Source organism: Ambystoma mexicanum, chromosome 5q, assembly GCF_040938575.1.
Source record: "Ambystoma mexicanum isolate Mex_15411 chromosome 5q, UKY_AmexF1_1, whole genome shotgun sequence".
Classification (NCBI taxonomy): domain Eukaryota; kingdom Metazoa; phylum Chordata; class Amphibia; order Caudata; family Ambystomatidae; genus Ambystoma; species Ambystoma mexicanum.
In genome coordinates this window covers 809743758-809758271 of record NC_090933.1, presented here as the reverse complement: position 1 = coordinate 809758271, position 14514 = coordinate 809743758, and the positions used below count along the sequence as shown (strand labels likewise).

Sequence of the window (14514 nt, the reverse complement as noted above, 5' to 3'; positions counted from 1 at the left end):
GCAGGTCGACGGCCTGGCTTTCTCAGGCGGGATAAGGCGGGCGGCAGTGCGGATGAGCGCATCCGTGAATCAAAACTTCTTAGGCAACGGGAGCCCGGCGGCTCCGGTCGGCGACGGCGGTCGTCGACAGTGGCGAACAACAGTCCGGGCGCTTCTCTTTGGGTTTCTGCGGCAGTCCCCGTCTCTGGTCGGCAGCCTGTCGTAGGTCTGTCTACCAGGGAGCTTTGGCAAAGATCAGCTGGTGCGTGATGGTCCCTCATAGCTTGGGAAGAGGGCGCCTAACCAGGTCCTCTCTGGGTCAGTCCTTGGAGACACAGCAGCTTTCAGATTGATGAAGAAGGGCAACAGCAATTCTTCTCTTCCAGCAGGGCTTCAAGGTCAAGCTTCAGTTTCACTCCAGTTACTCTTCATAGTTTGGACTTCAGCTTCTGAACACGTATTCTAGCAGTGAGAGGCCCCCAGATATACTAGTTGATCTCCCATTCTTTCTGCTGGGTCACATTCAGGCAACCAATCGGTCAGAAGGGCAATTATGCAGGCAGGGAGCCAATCAGGTGCATAGTGCATTCAGGCCATTCACTTCCCTCCAGACACTCACAACAAGTTATGTTTATTGGGACATGTACCCAGCCATTCAACACTCCACACTGCATTCATACCAGTTTCGGGCAGGGCTGTCTCTCAGTCATTGTGTCAAACACCAGATACTAGACATCCACAACACAGAATGCATATTCGTCACACACTCCATTCACCCAGGTCCCATCCACAGGGTGTACCCACAACATACAGTCACTGGGAAGGCTCCAGCAAGTCTGGCCTGGACTTCACAACAACACCAAATATGGAACTTCCACCCAACAGCTGGTCAGGGGGAAGGGACATAGTCAGGGCTTCCCAGGACTTTGGGAAAACAAGGTAACAGGCAATAGTAAGGAAGAGGCCACAGGGGCCATCTTGTTTCCTATCAGGAATCAACTGATTCCAATGGCAGGGCCTGTGTATCCCAAAATGGAGGATACTCAGAGCACCTGTCAAATTCAGCATGGAGCTGCCACCAGCCCATACCCTGCCACACACAGGTGCCCAAAAACATACACTAGGGGCCATAGCGCTCAACCAATTGTGTTGCAAAGGCGGGTGAAATCACCCGATTTTGTTTTTGGCGGGTGAGACGCCCATTGAAATGAATGGGAGTGTGGAAGCTTGGCGGGTGAGTCAGCCTTTTACAAGGCGGGTGACACCCGCCAAAAGCGTGTGAGTTGAGAGCTATGCTAGGGGCACAGGGTTGTACCCCCCACCCATGGGTGCCATAGGGGTATCCCATGGGTCTGCACACCAAACCAAAAGAGAGAGCTGCACCGCCAGGAGTCCCACATGAACTCCTGCGTGGAAACCACAACAGTACACATGATAAAAAGCAGTAAAGGACAAGGATACGGAGGCCATGTCCCTCCGCTGCATTTCCAGCATCACAGTGGGTTCCTGGGGGTCACAACAGTTTTCAGTAGACATAACTAAGCAGGATTACCTCGTTAAAACTGGTCGATTGCTGATTCTGTATACAATGATCAGTCAAGATGTGTATGTTACACAACAATTAATAACTAGTTATGAATTACTAGTTACACTATAGGAAATGGTTCTTACACTTTAGGTGCTCTCTTTTTAGTGTTGGATATTAGGTGGCGTAGAAAATGATGCCTTTAAGGTAAAACTATTGCAATGGGAACAGAAGATACAGAGATTGATGAGATGTGAGTTGAGACACACAGCCTGCAGGTGCTGTGTAGTTGTTTGCCCACCCATTGACTGTCTATGGCCATGTTAGTTCCTATGGGAATTCCTTCCCACTGCCTGTCTCTCCCTTCCCAAAATAAATCCCTGGGGGTTACCTTTCAGTTTAGGCCCAGGCTTTCTGAGCAGCCTTCTGAAAGATAATGGGCCTCAAGACGAGTTTGCCGGTCCGGAAATAAGGGTGTGGTAAGCTCACTGGCACCCTTGTTTCCAGACCGGCAAACTACGGGTTTGCCTGCCGGAGCCGCTGTGCCCAACAGGTATGACCCTGCCAGGCACAGGGGTCATGGTAGGGAAAGCCATCACAGAAGCACCGGCAAAATTAACAATGGTGCTGTGCTTCCATGTCCCCACTATGGGAATGAGGATTAAGAAAATTACGGGCACCTGACTTCCCGGCCGCCGTACTTATAATAGCCCGGTGGCACCGGGAAGTCATGGGGTCGGTAATTCTTTACGGGTCCGACGGCAACCCACGGGTTACTGCCGGACCCGTAATGAAACTCATTGTCTCAGTTGCAACAATACACCATCTGAACCAGTTCTTGATGTAATACAACTGCCCTAACCAATTGGGCCAATTGTATCGTCTGCCACTTGATTTATAAGCAGTGTGTGTTTCCTTGCACTGAACTCCTGTTGAACACAGCATTGGCAAAGCCAACACTGTTGGCTCTTGTATAGGCTTTAATATGCCCACATACTAGCACCATTTGCCAGCTTATGCCATTTTTTGGACAGGTAGAACCATTATGGCAGTGCCTGGAAAATGGAGATCCCATGCTCACGCAAAAGCCCAAATGGTTGCTTTTGCCGATGTTGTATCACATTGGGGTGGAGTTGGGAAGCCTGAACAGCAGCACAAGGGTGGGCGGAGAGGTCTGAAACCTACTCAGAGAGAACTGGCAACTCTTAATGAAAGGGAACACCAACTTGCCCCTGGGCAAAGCGAAGGAAGGTGTGAGGGTCCCTTACCTTTGAAGATCCTGGGGGTGGGTTTTTGGGGGCAGGGGAGGGTGTTGTTTTTCTATATGCCTGTGCTGAACGATATTATCTATGGTCAGCCCTGTTTTGAAGTACTACACTGAATTAGGTCTGGTATGCTACGCCATGTTATGTTTTCAGCTGTTGACACATGTATGTAATGTCTTGCTCTGCCGGTTTCAAAGAGTTCTTTTCCCAAAGCTAAATGCACATTAACTAGAGATCTACTGCAGGCACTCATTCAATCCTTTTATGGGAGGGAGGAGAATGTGATTTCCATTTCATTATATACTAGCTGGTTAGGTCATGTTATATTATGTTGATGTTTCATTATAATGTTTTGCTTTACATGTCTAATCTTCAAGTGATTTTGAAGCAGCCATAAAACAGCAGGTAGCAACCCCTTAAAAATGCAAGAAAAAAACAGAAGGTAGACTTGGAAATCTAATCTTTTAACTAGGCAGTATAGCCTGGTTTTGACAAAACATTTGCATTATGCCCTCTAAGTAATTGCAGCCCAGAATGAGAATGCTAGTCAAAGACTGGATTATGTAAATTAACTCCCATAAGGGCCCAGCCTCAGCCTAAGAGGATTCCTGCCTCACACAGTAATATAACCATTACTAGGCCCTAGCAGGACTCACTAACCTCCAGGAAGGCCGGACTGGGCTTCTACTCCCAAGGAAGACGTGGTTGACGTCCCACCCTCAGTTAAATGTGCCCATATTTCCTTTCAGCATTCTCATATATAGAACCTGACTGTTTGAGGCCATTTGTGCAGATAGTAGAGGGGCGGCAGACACTGTATTTTCTTTGGCAAGGTTTTCTACATGTCTTGGCTCCTCCTGACACTAGAAGGCTCAAAGTCTGACCATAAGCACTTAGCGCACAAGCCTAGGGTGTTGGTACCCATGACATAAATGAGAATACCAAAAGATGGGAGGTCTTTTCGGTTGCTTTTCATGGAGCTTTTGTAAGCTTGTCAAATTCTGATTTTTTGGCATACAACCTCTACCAAATTTTGTTTAGGGGTCTATGGCGGTAAGCATAAGGGCATGGCTTTAACATGCTCAAGGCTCACCATTCAGTCAGTAATTTCCAGACATACTGCCCTTGCGCAGAGAACACAACACCTCCTCTACAGCTATTTCTCCTCTTGCTGCTGCACTCCATAGAAAAAGTTGAGTCACATGACAAGTTTGGTCCAATCGTAAACATAGCTCCTCTACCTTTTCCTTCTCGTGCCTTCCTGTGCATCTTACATATCCCTCACTGTCATCCCACCTACCAACTAATGAATGTTCTATCATACTCGTCCTTTTCCTCTGTGACAGCCGAAGTGCTTGGAAGCCATAAACTAAGGCAGGAGGCACTATACAAATGCAAGATAACATAACAAAAAATGTTTGAATATTTACAATCACCCTTTTTATTTGTGCAGGTGATGCTCCAGCAGAACCTAAACTTGATCATATGGGTAGAGGGATTTGGAATGTTTAAACTTCGCTGAATAGCTCCCTTATTGTCTAGAGGATTATGATACCATGGCCTTGAGGGGAAGCATTTTCTCTATCAGTACATTCCAAATCAGTCAGCATCATGTGGCTTAGATTGTCCATGAAGCATTTATTATCCATGTAATTGAGTAAGTAGGTGAGAGCACTGATAGTGTACCCATAATGAACCAGACCTAGTTATGTATGTATATACTGCCCTTGCGCAGAGAACAAAACACCTCCTCTACAGCTATTTCTCCTCTTGCTGCTGCACTCCATAGAAAAAGTTGAGTCACATGACAAGTTTGGTCCAATCGTAAACATAGCTCCTCTACCTTTTCTTTCTCATGCCTTCCTGTGCATCTTATATATCCCTCACTGTCATCCCACCTACCAACTAATGAATGTTCTATCATACTCGTCCTTTTCCTCTGTGACAGCCGAAGTGCTTGGAAGCCATAAACTAAGGCAGGAGGCACTATACAAATGCAAGATAACATAACAAAAAATGTTTGAATATTTACAATCACCCTTTTTATTTGTGCAGGTGATGCTCCAGCAGAACCTAAACTTGATCATATGGGTAGAGGGATTTGGAATGTTTAAACTTCGCTGAATAGCTCCCTTATTGTCTAGAGGATTATGATACCATGGCCTTGAGGGGAAGCATTTTCTCTATCAGTACATTCCAAATCAGTCAGAATCATGTGGCATAGATTGTCCATGAAGCATTTATTATCCAGGTTATTGAGTAAGTAGGTGAGAGCACTGATAGTGTACCCATAATGAACCAGACCTAGTTATGTATGTATTGAATCAAGGCAGACGAAGAACCACGCCCTAGACAGTCTTAAATAAGTTGCTTTACATAAGTCTCTAAAGGCTAGCTGACGGACTTGCAGGTGCACACATGGATTTTCATAATGTAGGCCTCATGAATGAGAAGCAGTGCCCTCTGGCTACTTAGCACATTTTAGGAAGGAAGTGAATGCCTAGAACCAGTGGTCGAAGTGTATGATAAGAAGTAGTGGAACTATGTTCCCTGCTGGCCTGCCCCCGCTCCTCACAAACCCCATCGCCATGCCCCCTCCCACGCACAATACAACCCCCCAAACACATGTGCCTTCTGTTTAATGGGCCATTTAGTGCAGTGCAAATTTCAACTTCTTCAAGTTCTTCCTACACTTTTATTTCAAAACGAAACCATCCCGGAACGAGAGAGGCACAGCTTCACCTCACTGATGAGGCCCAACAAGGCTGAAACACGTGTATGGGGTTGCTGTTGGTACTCTTGTTCACAGAGGAATTGCCATAGCATTTCGGTGCTGGACTGCCCATGTGGGCGGGACAAAGACTGATATGCAAATGGATATTTCCCATCTGTGAAAGGTACAGTGAGCAAAAAGCATGTGCTGCAAGCTCTCATCTCAGAACAGGTTATCATGCCATGTTCTTTCTGGAAAGGAGCGCCTGCTACCTTTTTTGAAACATTCCAGAACGGTTTCTTTTTAAAATAAAAGTAATGCAACAGTAAAACTTAAGAAGTAAAAGTAGATGAGTACCGCTCGCGCCCACTTCAACCACTGCCTACAGCAGCTTTTTAGATGGTGGTGACATTCAAACTACTTAGAATAAGGCCGTGGGTTTAGCTGTAGTCATTGGCATTAAAAGCAGTTACAGAAGAGTTTGACAAAAGCATGATTGTACACACTTTTATTGCAGCCCTACGGATAAACAAAAATGTTAAATGGCGGTGCACATATCCATGCAGTCCGGCATTCATTTTCTTTGATTGTGTTCTTTCCAGGAAGTGTGCTCCTGGGGCCTGTTCGTTTTTAAGTGGATGACAGTTGTGCACATCTTAAGCGAAGTATGCTTTCACTTGGCGGTGCCCCAGAGGCTGAGTTGGACGTGCAGTGGCAAGCATATGACAATCCTCTGTATTCTCATCGCATTTTTTGACGTGATGAAGGCTGCGGAATTTAGCGAGCTGAAAATTAGAAAGACACAGCAAATTTAGAAATGTCATGGTAAAACTCAACAAAGTTACAAAATAAGGCTGTGTACATCTTATATGTGCCCTTCACATCCATTGTGGCTGTTTGTATTGATAGTACATTTTGATGCCTTGTAACAATTGTCAGCATTGCCATAATGTAATTAGAGGTTCAACCATTAATCACCCACATACAGGCAAACCAATTTCTTTGAATCACACACGCACATGTGACACATTGAATGTGATCTACGGTATCAGATGCCCTTGTGGCATCTTTTACGTAGGTCTGACATCGAGGAAAGTCAAAATCAGGTGGACTGAACATAATTCAAATATGAGAAATAAGTCTATTCACTCACCAGTATCTCAACACTTTATTTCCCATAATCACACTATAGCCCAGGTAAAATTAATCATCTTGGAACACATTAAAATCCCAAAACGAGGAGGAGGCATGAAGTTACTCTTGAGACAGAAAGAAATTGAATTGATTGATAGGCTTGACTCATTGGAACCTAGAGAGATGAACAATGAATTTGATTTGACATGTTATATTTAATGATTGTGATGTATATATCTTGTCCGTGCCTTTAATGTGGTGTCAATATGGAATGTATTTCTGTTTTGATTTTATGTTACCCTCTCTCTTTCTTAGTGGTGATCTACTACAAAACAAAGATTGAAATGTGATTACGGCATTGTGTTCATACAGTTCCTTGCAGGACTGTATCAATAACTGTTTTGTCATGCTGCTTTCCCATTTCCAAGTACCACCAGCACTCAGTGCAGCATAGAAGGCTTTTTCTTGAGCCTTGCAGGTTTTTTAATGCCAACATAAAACCCAATAATGAACAATTTTTAGGAATCAATACATCTTGTACCTGTGTTAGTATTATTTAACATATTGTTTATTAGTCAACGTTAATTTGGTACACATTTTTTAACACGTTTATTTAGTTAATAATTTGCAGTACTCATGAATTGGTTGAGTAAATGTGGTACATTTTAATATCTGTCATGGACCCAATTCTTAAGTAACGAGTCCAATCTAATGATCACATGACTTTGTATAATGCCTACGTAACTTGTTGTAGGACTTGAAGATCCATTGCCACGTATTTCGTGACTATGACAGTCTAGATCCATTATTGGCTATAAATATTATTTGATTTTCAAGTCCAGTAGTCCTGTGATCGGGGGATAGTGCACGCGATAATCCCTTTCTAATTTATATATACTTGAATTGCGCATATTGTGGCTCGCACTAGGTAGACTCCTGGCAATAGGGATTGTATTTTACAAAATACAAAATAAAGATCTTACCGTCATTTCGCATATGCGGACTGGTTTAAACTTAGGGGTAATGTGACGTTGATGTGTCACGTGATCGGGAAGGCGATCACGTGACTTAACCAAGGAATTAGATAAAAGTGAGGCCCGGGACGGGAGGCTGCTAATGCAGCTGTTCCTCCCGTTCCCGGCCCTCGGTTTTTGGATATATCCAGACAGTGGTGAGTGCTAATAGATTGTAGATGGTTGGGCACTAGTTCTGAGAAAAAACATTTTTTAATTTGTTTTTTTTTTTTAAACACTTGTGTATTTATTTGTGGTTACTTATTGGGTTTCTTTTGGAGTTTATTTGAGTCTGGACATTACAGACATGATTGGATATAAATTGTTGTGGTGTTTACATTTTGATAGTTAGCTTCATGGCACTTGGGTGCTTCTCATTACAGATCCACATGGGTTGCTGTGCAGCAGCACACAGTCTGAAATCTTTGGTGATCTTACAGTTGGAAGCTTCTGGAGATTTCTTTAAGCAGGTAGCTTTTGAGTTCAATTTTCTTCATTTTAAGTGTTAAATTGGTGGTATATATTTTTTTGTTACATGTTACGCACAGAGAATTAGAATCTTACATATTTTTTTTGGACTATTGTCCGCAGGTTTCGGTGAATTCGACTCAAGGTCCTAAACAGATTCCATTGGAGGGTTTGAGTTACCCCAGGTGTACAAGGTTAGTTAAGCCTTTCATGCTGTAGGTGCGCTTGGTCTTGGAAAGGGATGCAACTTGGACATATTATTGATTGACATTCTTTATTTTTGTTATTAGATAAGACAATTTTGAAAGCAACATCCATACCTGAAGAAGGGGACGTAGGACCCCAAAACGCGTCGTATGATGTGTTGATAAAATTATTGTAAAACAGTATGAAGTGAATACTGTCTGATCAACACAGGATTGTTACTGGAGTGTACTATATATACACCTCTTTAAAAGCTCTTTTCTTCATTTGTGAAAATAAACACACATATTTTGTTTGAAACAATCAAGCATATGAAGTTTATCTTATGTTAATATTCGTACTCCTATTTATTTATTTGAGAAGTATTAGAATCAAATACAATATGAGTTGATGAATTATCTAATTGTGTTTACATTAAGAAAATTGTTCACAATATTTATGTTTAGAACTCAATACTTTAGTCTATTTATAGGTTTGAACTTTAATTTGAAGAGTGTGAACCATGCATTTAAAACCCCCACAATTGATGCCATGACGATCCGAATTGGCCAAAGCACGTGCATATGCAACTCCTTAGCTAAAGCAGGAAGCAGGACATGCAGGGGGAATATCTCCCTGCAGAACAAGCTAAATATAATCAAATGCACCTACTGCAGGTTGCCTGGCAAAGCATTCATTGAATTTGTAAACCAAGTAAAACAATAATGGAAAAGGGTCACGTGGTGGTAGAATGACCATATTGCAGACTCTACTAATGGGTAGATAATTTGCAATCTGATTAAAGAAAACTGTCAAGCTCCCATCCCCAGGAAACCGCTGACATGCTTGGTCGTGCCCCGTGATCACCTCACACTATATATATTATCGGCACATTAGGTAGAAACAAGAGAGCCATTGACGGTTGGCGCCTCTTTCTGTCAACAAGTAGCACTTGTGAGGTGATGGGCTCTGTGAGCGCAGAGATCAGGACTATCTTCAGTGCCCTGTGCCGCCACACCGCTTCCTACATCTCTACAGGGAGCTCCACTGCCCTTTGTAAATCCCTTAAACGTACTTAACACTGCTTCAAGTGCAGTGGGGAAGCAGCAGGCAGTGAGGAAGAGGATTAGTTTGCCGGGTGGCGCAGCTGTCATCCTGGGTCTTACCAGTAACCTGTGGATGAGGTCAGAGCCGACTTAATTGGAGCAACCTGGGGGGCCAACGTCTGACACAGTGATACACCAGCTTCTCACACAGTGGCTCTGGCTGGTCCAATAGCTGTACCAGAATCATAAGGGACAGCCTTCAGGTCAGCCACCTCTGTGTGACAAGTCCTTAAACTGACACTCTTTCAATTGTTTAGAGGTGGTAAATGTTAGTAGCAGGGTGGCCCCACCCGCTATTACAGCACACACTTGGTGCGGGCTGCTAACAATGACATGTACACTTGTGTATGTATAACAGGTCTCGCACACCCGTGGTATCCGGGATCTTTTATTCCTTATGTGCAGTGATTCAGCACTCACCAGTACATCATATTTTGAGGCCCTCCTTTATCATAAATATGAATAATCTCAACAATAAACCATTACAACAGCACATTGAATTACAGGTATAGTGATTTTAATTACAGCCAGGCCCAGGTAAGTAAAACATAATACTTGCTTAACTGTATACCTCAAAGTCTGCCAGTTAGGTAGGTGGTTTTCAGGACAGCCTCTGTGGGTATTGAGGCAGTTGCTCCAGTTCTGCTACTGGAACAACACTCGATATTATCCTCACAATCTCAATTTGTTGTTGACAGATGAGGTGGGCTGATAAGAGGTACCAGTCGGGAAAATACCTGTTGATCCTGGCCAAGGGGAATGTTCTTGGTGTCAGTCTTTGGCAACCACTAGAGACCTTGATCCACCATTGTTCTTCTATCCTGGTCAGGTTGGCGAATCTTTCTAAAGAAACCTGAGATTCTCGTTACAGTCTCTGTACTGTTTCTTGTTGCCATGGATCCTTTTACCATGGATCCTTTTCCATCTATAACATGCCACAGGTAGGGTTCAAAAGAGAGACTTAACATTTTTGTAACTCTAATTGTAATTTTTGTAAACCATCTGTCTTCTACTACTTTCTCTGTCATTAGTTTAGTTTACTTTATTTCTTATAATGCGCAACACGCCCATAGGCCTCAGTGTGCCAAATAAAAATACATACACAACTTAACAATGAATAAAGACAATCATAAGACAAAAGCAATCGACAAAAAAACAATTCAAAAGAATAGGATCACGGATAGCAGCTAAACATATCCAGACGAGTGCACCAATGTATCAGTTTAAGATCATTACCAAATAAGTGTATGATGACATGTTGTCCAAGTTCTTACAAAGACTCCAAAACAGAGGTAAATTACTTTAGCCGCATCCTATAATGATACAGACTGTGTCACTCATGGCGCACCAGTTATTGATTTACACCCTATGCAAATCTCAAAATCTCAAATCTTGTGTTCTAATACAATTTTGCCCCACTCTTTGGTGCAGCCGTGTCAGAACTTTGTTCCTGAGCACCTCTCTTGGCTCAGGGACACTCGGTTTGCCAACTTTAGCAATTATAATATTTCTTGGGTCCATGGAAAGGGACCGTAAATTCATATCTGTAACATTTGGCATTATGATTTTTCTGATTCGAATATTCATTTGGTGGTATAACACCCAGCGTCAAATCAGACCCAATCAATGGTCTAACAGGTTTCAAAAGCAAAGAAGTCATACCTTTAACATGCTTCACCCCTGGACTAGGTCCTCAGCAGGAAAAATCTGTTTGAACTTCCACAGTTTTTATGTTCGGAATTCCTGTGGCAGGGATATTTGTTAGTCTGGCAGTGTTTATCAATCCTAGGACAGTTCTGATCAGATAAATCTTCACCCTAACAGGGTTCTGAAAGATTTGGCAGTGCTTGTCAGCTCTTTCTATATGTGGACAGGTTGCCCTCGCGTCCACTGATCAGGTGTCACCTTTCCTGCACCACCTCAGTCTGTAGTTGTGGATGTTCTCGGGTGGGATGAACAGCAACGGATTCCCAAATGCATCGAGCCATCCGTACTTCTGCCGGCAATTCACTCATAGTAGAGTACAAGGCTGTTAAAAATTCTAATAGAAATTGATAAGTGTTTGTAGCAGGAAGGTACCTGGTCCTTTCACAATCCAAAATATGTTATTTGAGCTGTGCATAAAGCGCTCAGCATCCCCACTGGCTCTTGGCCACAAAGGAGTGATGTGAAGATGATGTATACTTAGTGAACTTAACTCTTCTCGAAACTCCCACCCTTGAAATGGAGGTCTATCAACAACCTTTATCTACTCAGGTAGGCCATGCATTGCAAACATTTGCGAACTGGAATCAGATCCTTGACTGGACTGTGAGACTTCCCAAAGTTGACTTTGGGATATCTTGACCATTCATCAATTGTAACTAAGAATTGTTGGTTTGTGCTGACCATTCCGAAATCCATGCTGGCATGTTTCCATGGACGCTCACTTCTTTCCTTTGGTTGCATGGGAGATGAGCAGGCAATCGGAGCACAGGCTTGGCACCATATGCATTTTCGTACAAACTCTTCAAATTTGTATTCCATCTCGGGAAACCACACCTTCTCGCCTACCCTTGCTTTTGTCTTATCTGTCCTTTTATGGCTTTGGTGTGCCAACTGCAGCACCTTTCAAACCAGTGTTGAGGGAATGATAATACAGACATCCCGTAACAGTAAACCTTTGGTGATAGAGATAGCTCATGTCAAATGTTCTGCAGGTGCTCCTGAAAGGCCATCACAAAGCACTCATGTGCCGCTCTGACATCAGTGATCTTGTGCAATATCATGGAGATCAAAACAGCAACATCAGTGACCATGCAAATGTGGTCTTCCAACAGTAGTCTTCGTGCCGAGACTCAGTTCCTTGGTCTCAGGGGTGTCTAGACAGATAGTCAGCTGGGTTGTCACACAGAGGCCTATATAGTAGTGACTTATCATTGTAGGATTCATTTTCCGATCCGGGCTGGGGATGTAGCACTTTTCAAAGACATGAGCGGTAGCAGAGGCTTGTTGTCTGTTACCACTGATACTGGCTTGCCATAGACATAGATGTGGTAATGGTGGCAGCCCTATAGACACCACCAATGCCTCTCCTTTGATCTGTGAATAACTTTGTACTGCCCAAGACAGGCTTGACTTACATAGGTGATGGGGAATACCTCTCCATTATTGTTCTTTTGCCTCAGTACTGCCCCCAGTCCAAATGGGCTTTACCACGATTTCCGTTGGATTAGCTGGATCATAAATGCCATGACATCTCTCACAGTAGGAGCATTTTTAAGGTCTTGGAAAAATGTTTCCTCCATAGCTGTCTATTACCCATGGGGTGTCCTGTTTAGTGACGTTCCTTAATGGTTCAGACAAAGTAGTGAGGTCCCTTATGAACCGGCCACTATATGTGGCCATGCCCAGACAACGTTGCACCTCGTAGTGCTGGTGAATTGTGAACATCCAGTACCTTCTGGGGGTCTGCGTATGGACCTGTTGCATGTGAGATGTATCCGAAGAATTCCAGTTGTCGCTTCAGGAATAATTTATATTAAATCCTGGGAGCTCTGGAAACACACTCCTCACTATGTGCTGAAAGACCTCAGCCACCAATGAAGTGCTAAAGCTCAGTCTTTTTATACTCTGTGACGAATCCCTTGGCATCGCCAGTGAAAGTGAGAGGCCCCTTAGCCTGCTGGTGGGCTACAATACAGAGTCAATAAAGGTACATCCCAGGAGGGAATAAGACCAAGACCAAGTGAGAGTGAGGTTAAAGGCGTTTTATCTAAGTTAGGGCAAACAGAATCTACTCTGCTCACGCCGAGAGCGCTCTGCAGAAAACATGTTACATTTCATTTTTATACACATGATGACTCTTCTGCAATGGGAAGGCCTAAGGGGCACATATTGGATTGGGATTAGTTACTAAGAGGAGGCACCTATATGTGCTATAGGGTCAGTGATGGCTGATTGATCCACAGGCACGTGGTGCATTGGCATCATGTTGTAGTGAACAGGGTCGAGAGTTCGGCTGGGCTCCTCTGTCCGGTTTCCAATGGATTGATACATTACTGACCAACTTCTCTGACGTTTGCCCTTGTGGCCACACCTTCCCATTCATTCATACGTCTGACTGCTTCGGCCGGCAGCAAAGTCAATAGGTTACAAGTGTAAAAACAAGGCATGATTCACCATTACTGAACATCAATTTTGTGTTTTTATCAAGGATATCATGTTTGAACACATTTGAATACTAGGTTGGGGGTTTTTGTTTGATACTGAGAAGGGGAGGCTGGAGCATATGGTTACCGTGACTGGGGTACAAGAACTATATCTCATTTTAGACATGTTTTCTCTTTAAAAGGGTTCTTAGTGGCCAGGTGTTGAAATAACATAATTCAATATTGAACCAGGGTGTTCATGGATGGGCTTAGGCCCCACTTTCACAGCCTTTTCGTCTCATGCCCCTTAATGGTTGGGGTCCTTTGCATTTGTACGTAGTGGGTTACAGCCTTACATGCGTTTAGCCTTATTTGGGAAGAAATATACACATAACATTGTTACCTCTTAATACAAACTGGGCAAATATCACAACATTAAAACACGGGGTGGTGAATGAGGGGCAGCTGACACAAAATCACATGACAAAAACTAAATATGACTGACGGTTCATATGACATTGTCTAATAATATGCAGGCGGTTACATTCTACATTTATCGGCAGTGAGCTAGCCTTTGTGTGAGCTTGAATGGATCTAGGGTCAGCATATTAGTTACTGGACTGTAATCACTTGTATACATGTTTCAGTGTTATACGCAGGCATTCACTCTATCACCACTATAACGGATTAGCATAGGAACTTCTACCAACACATATATATATATTACATGGACTCGGTAGCGTCCATGTAGTTATGGTTAAGTTGGTGTTTCCATAGGAACAGCTTTTTTTGGGTGGCTTATAACTTCGCTCCCTCTGGACAAATCCTCACCAAACTTTGCAAAAAAAGTATATGTCCCACTCTGAATTTTTTTGCAAAGTTTGGAGATGTTTGGTCCAGGGGGGGCAAAGGTATAGGGGGGGTCCCAAAACTTTAGTTTTTTCCCATAGGCATAATGGGAAAAAAACGTTGCGCACGCCTACAGCCCAAACCGCTGG

At 43.4% G+C, this 14514-nt stretch overlaps 1 protein-coding gene and 1 long non-coding RNA gene across 3 annotated transcripts in view; one reads left to right on the top strand and one right to left on the bottom strand.

Annotated features, from left to right (window-relative positions):
• Nucleotides 1-5973: 5973 nt before the first annotated feature.
• Nucleotides 5974-14514, bottom strand: part of LOC138497680 (carbonic anhydrase 13-like) — a 1250189-nt gene continuing 1241648 nt past the window's right edge. For both annotated transcript variants that reach the window (XM_069621291.1, XM_069621292.1), the window contains exon 8: nucleotides 5974-6267. In XM_069621291.1, the coding sequence (XP_069477392.1) occupies nucleotides 6139-6267 (129 nt within the window). In that variant the 3' untranslated portion in view covers nucleotides 5974-6138. The remainder of the gene's footprint in view (nucleotides 6268-14514) is intronic.
• LOC138497681 (uncharacterized) overlaps nucleotides 7673-14514 on the top strand; it is a 114904-nt gene continuing 108062 nt past the window's right edge. The window contains exons 1-3 of the long non-coding RNA XR_011278637.1: nucleotides 7673-7787; nucleotides 8013-8099; nucleotides 8221-8291. This is a non-coding gene — a long non-coding RNA (uncharacterized lncRNA). The remainder of the gene's footprint in view (nucleotides 7788-8012; nucleotides 8100-8220; nucleotides 8292-14514) is intronic.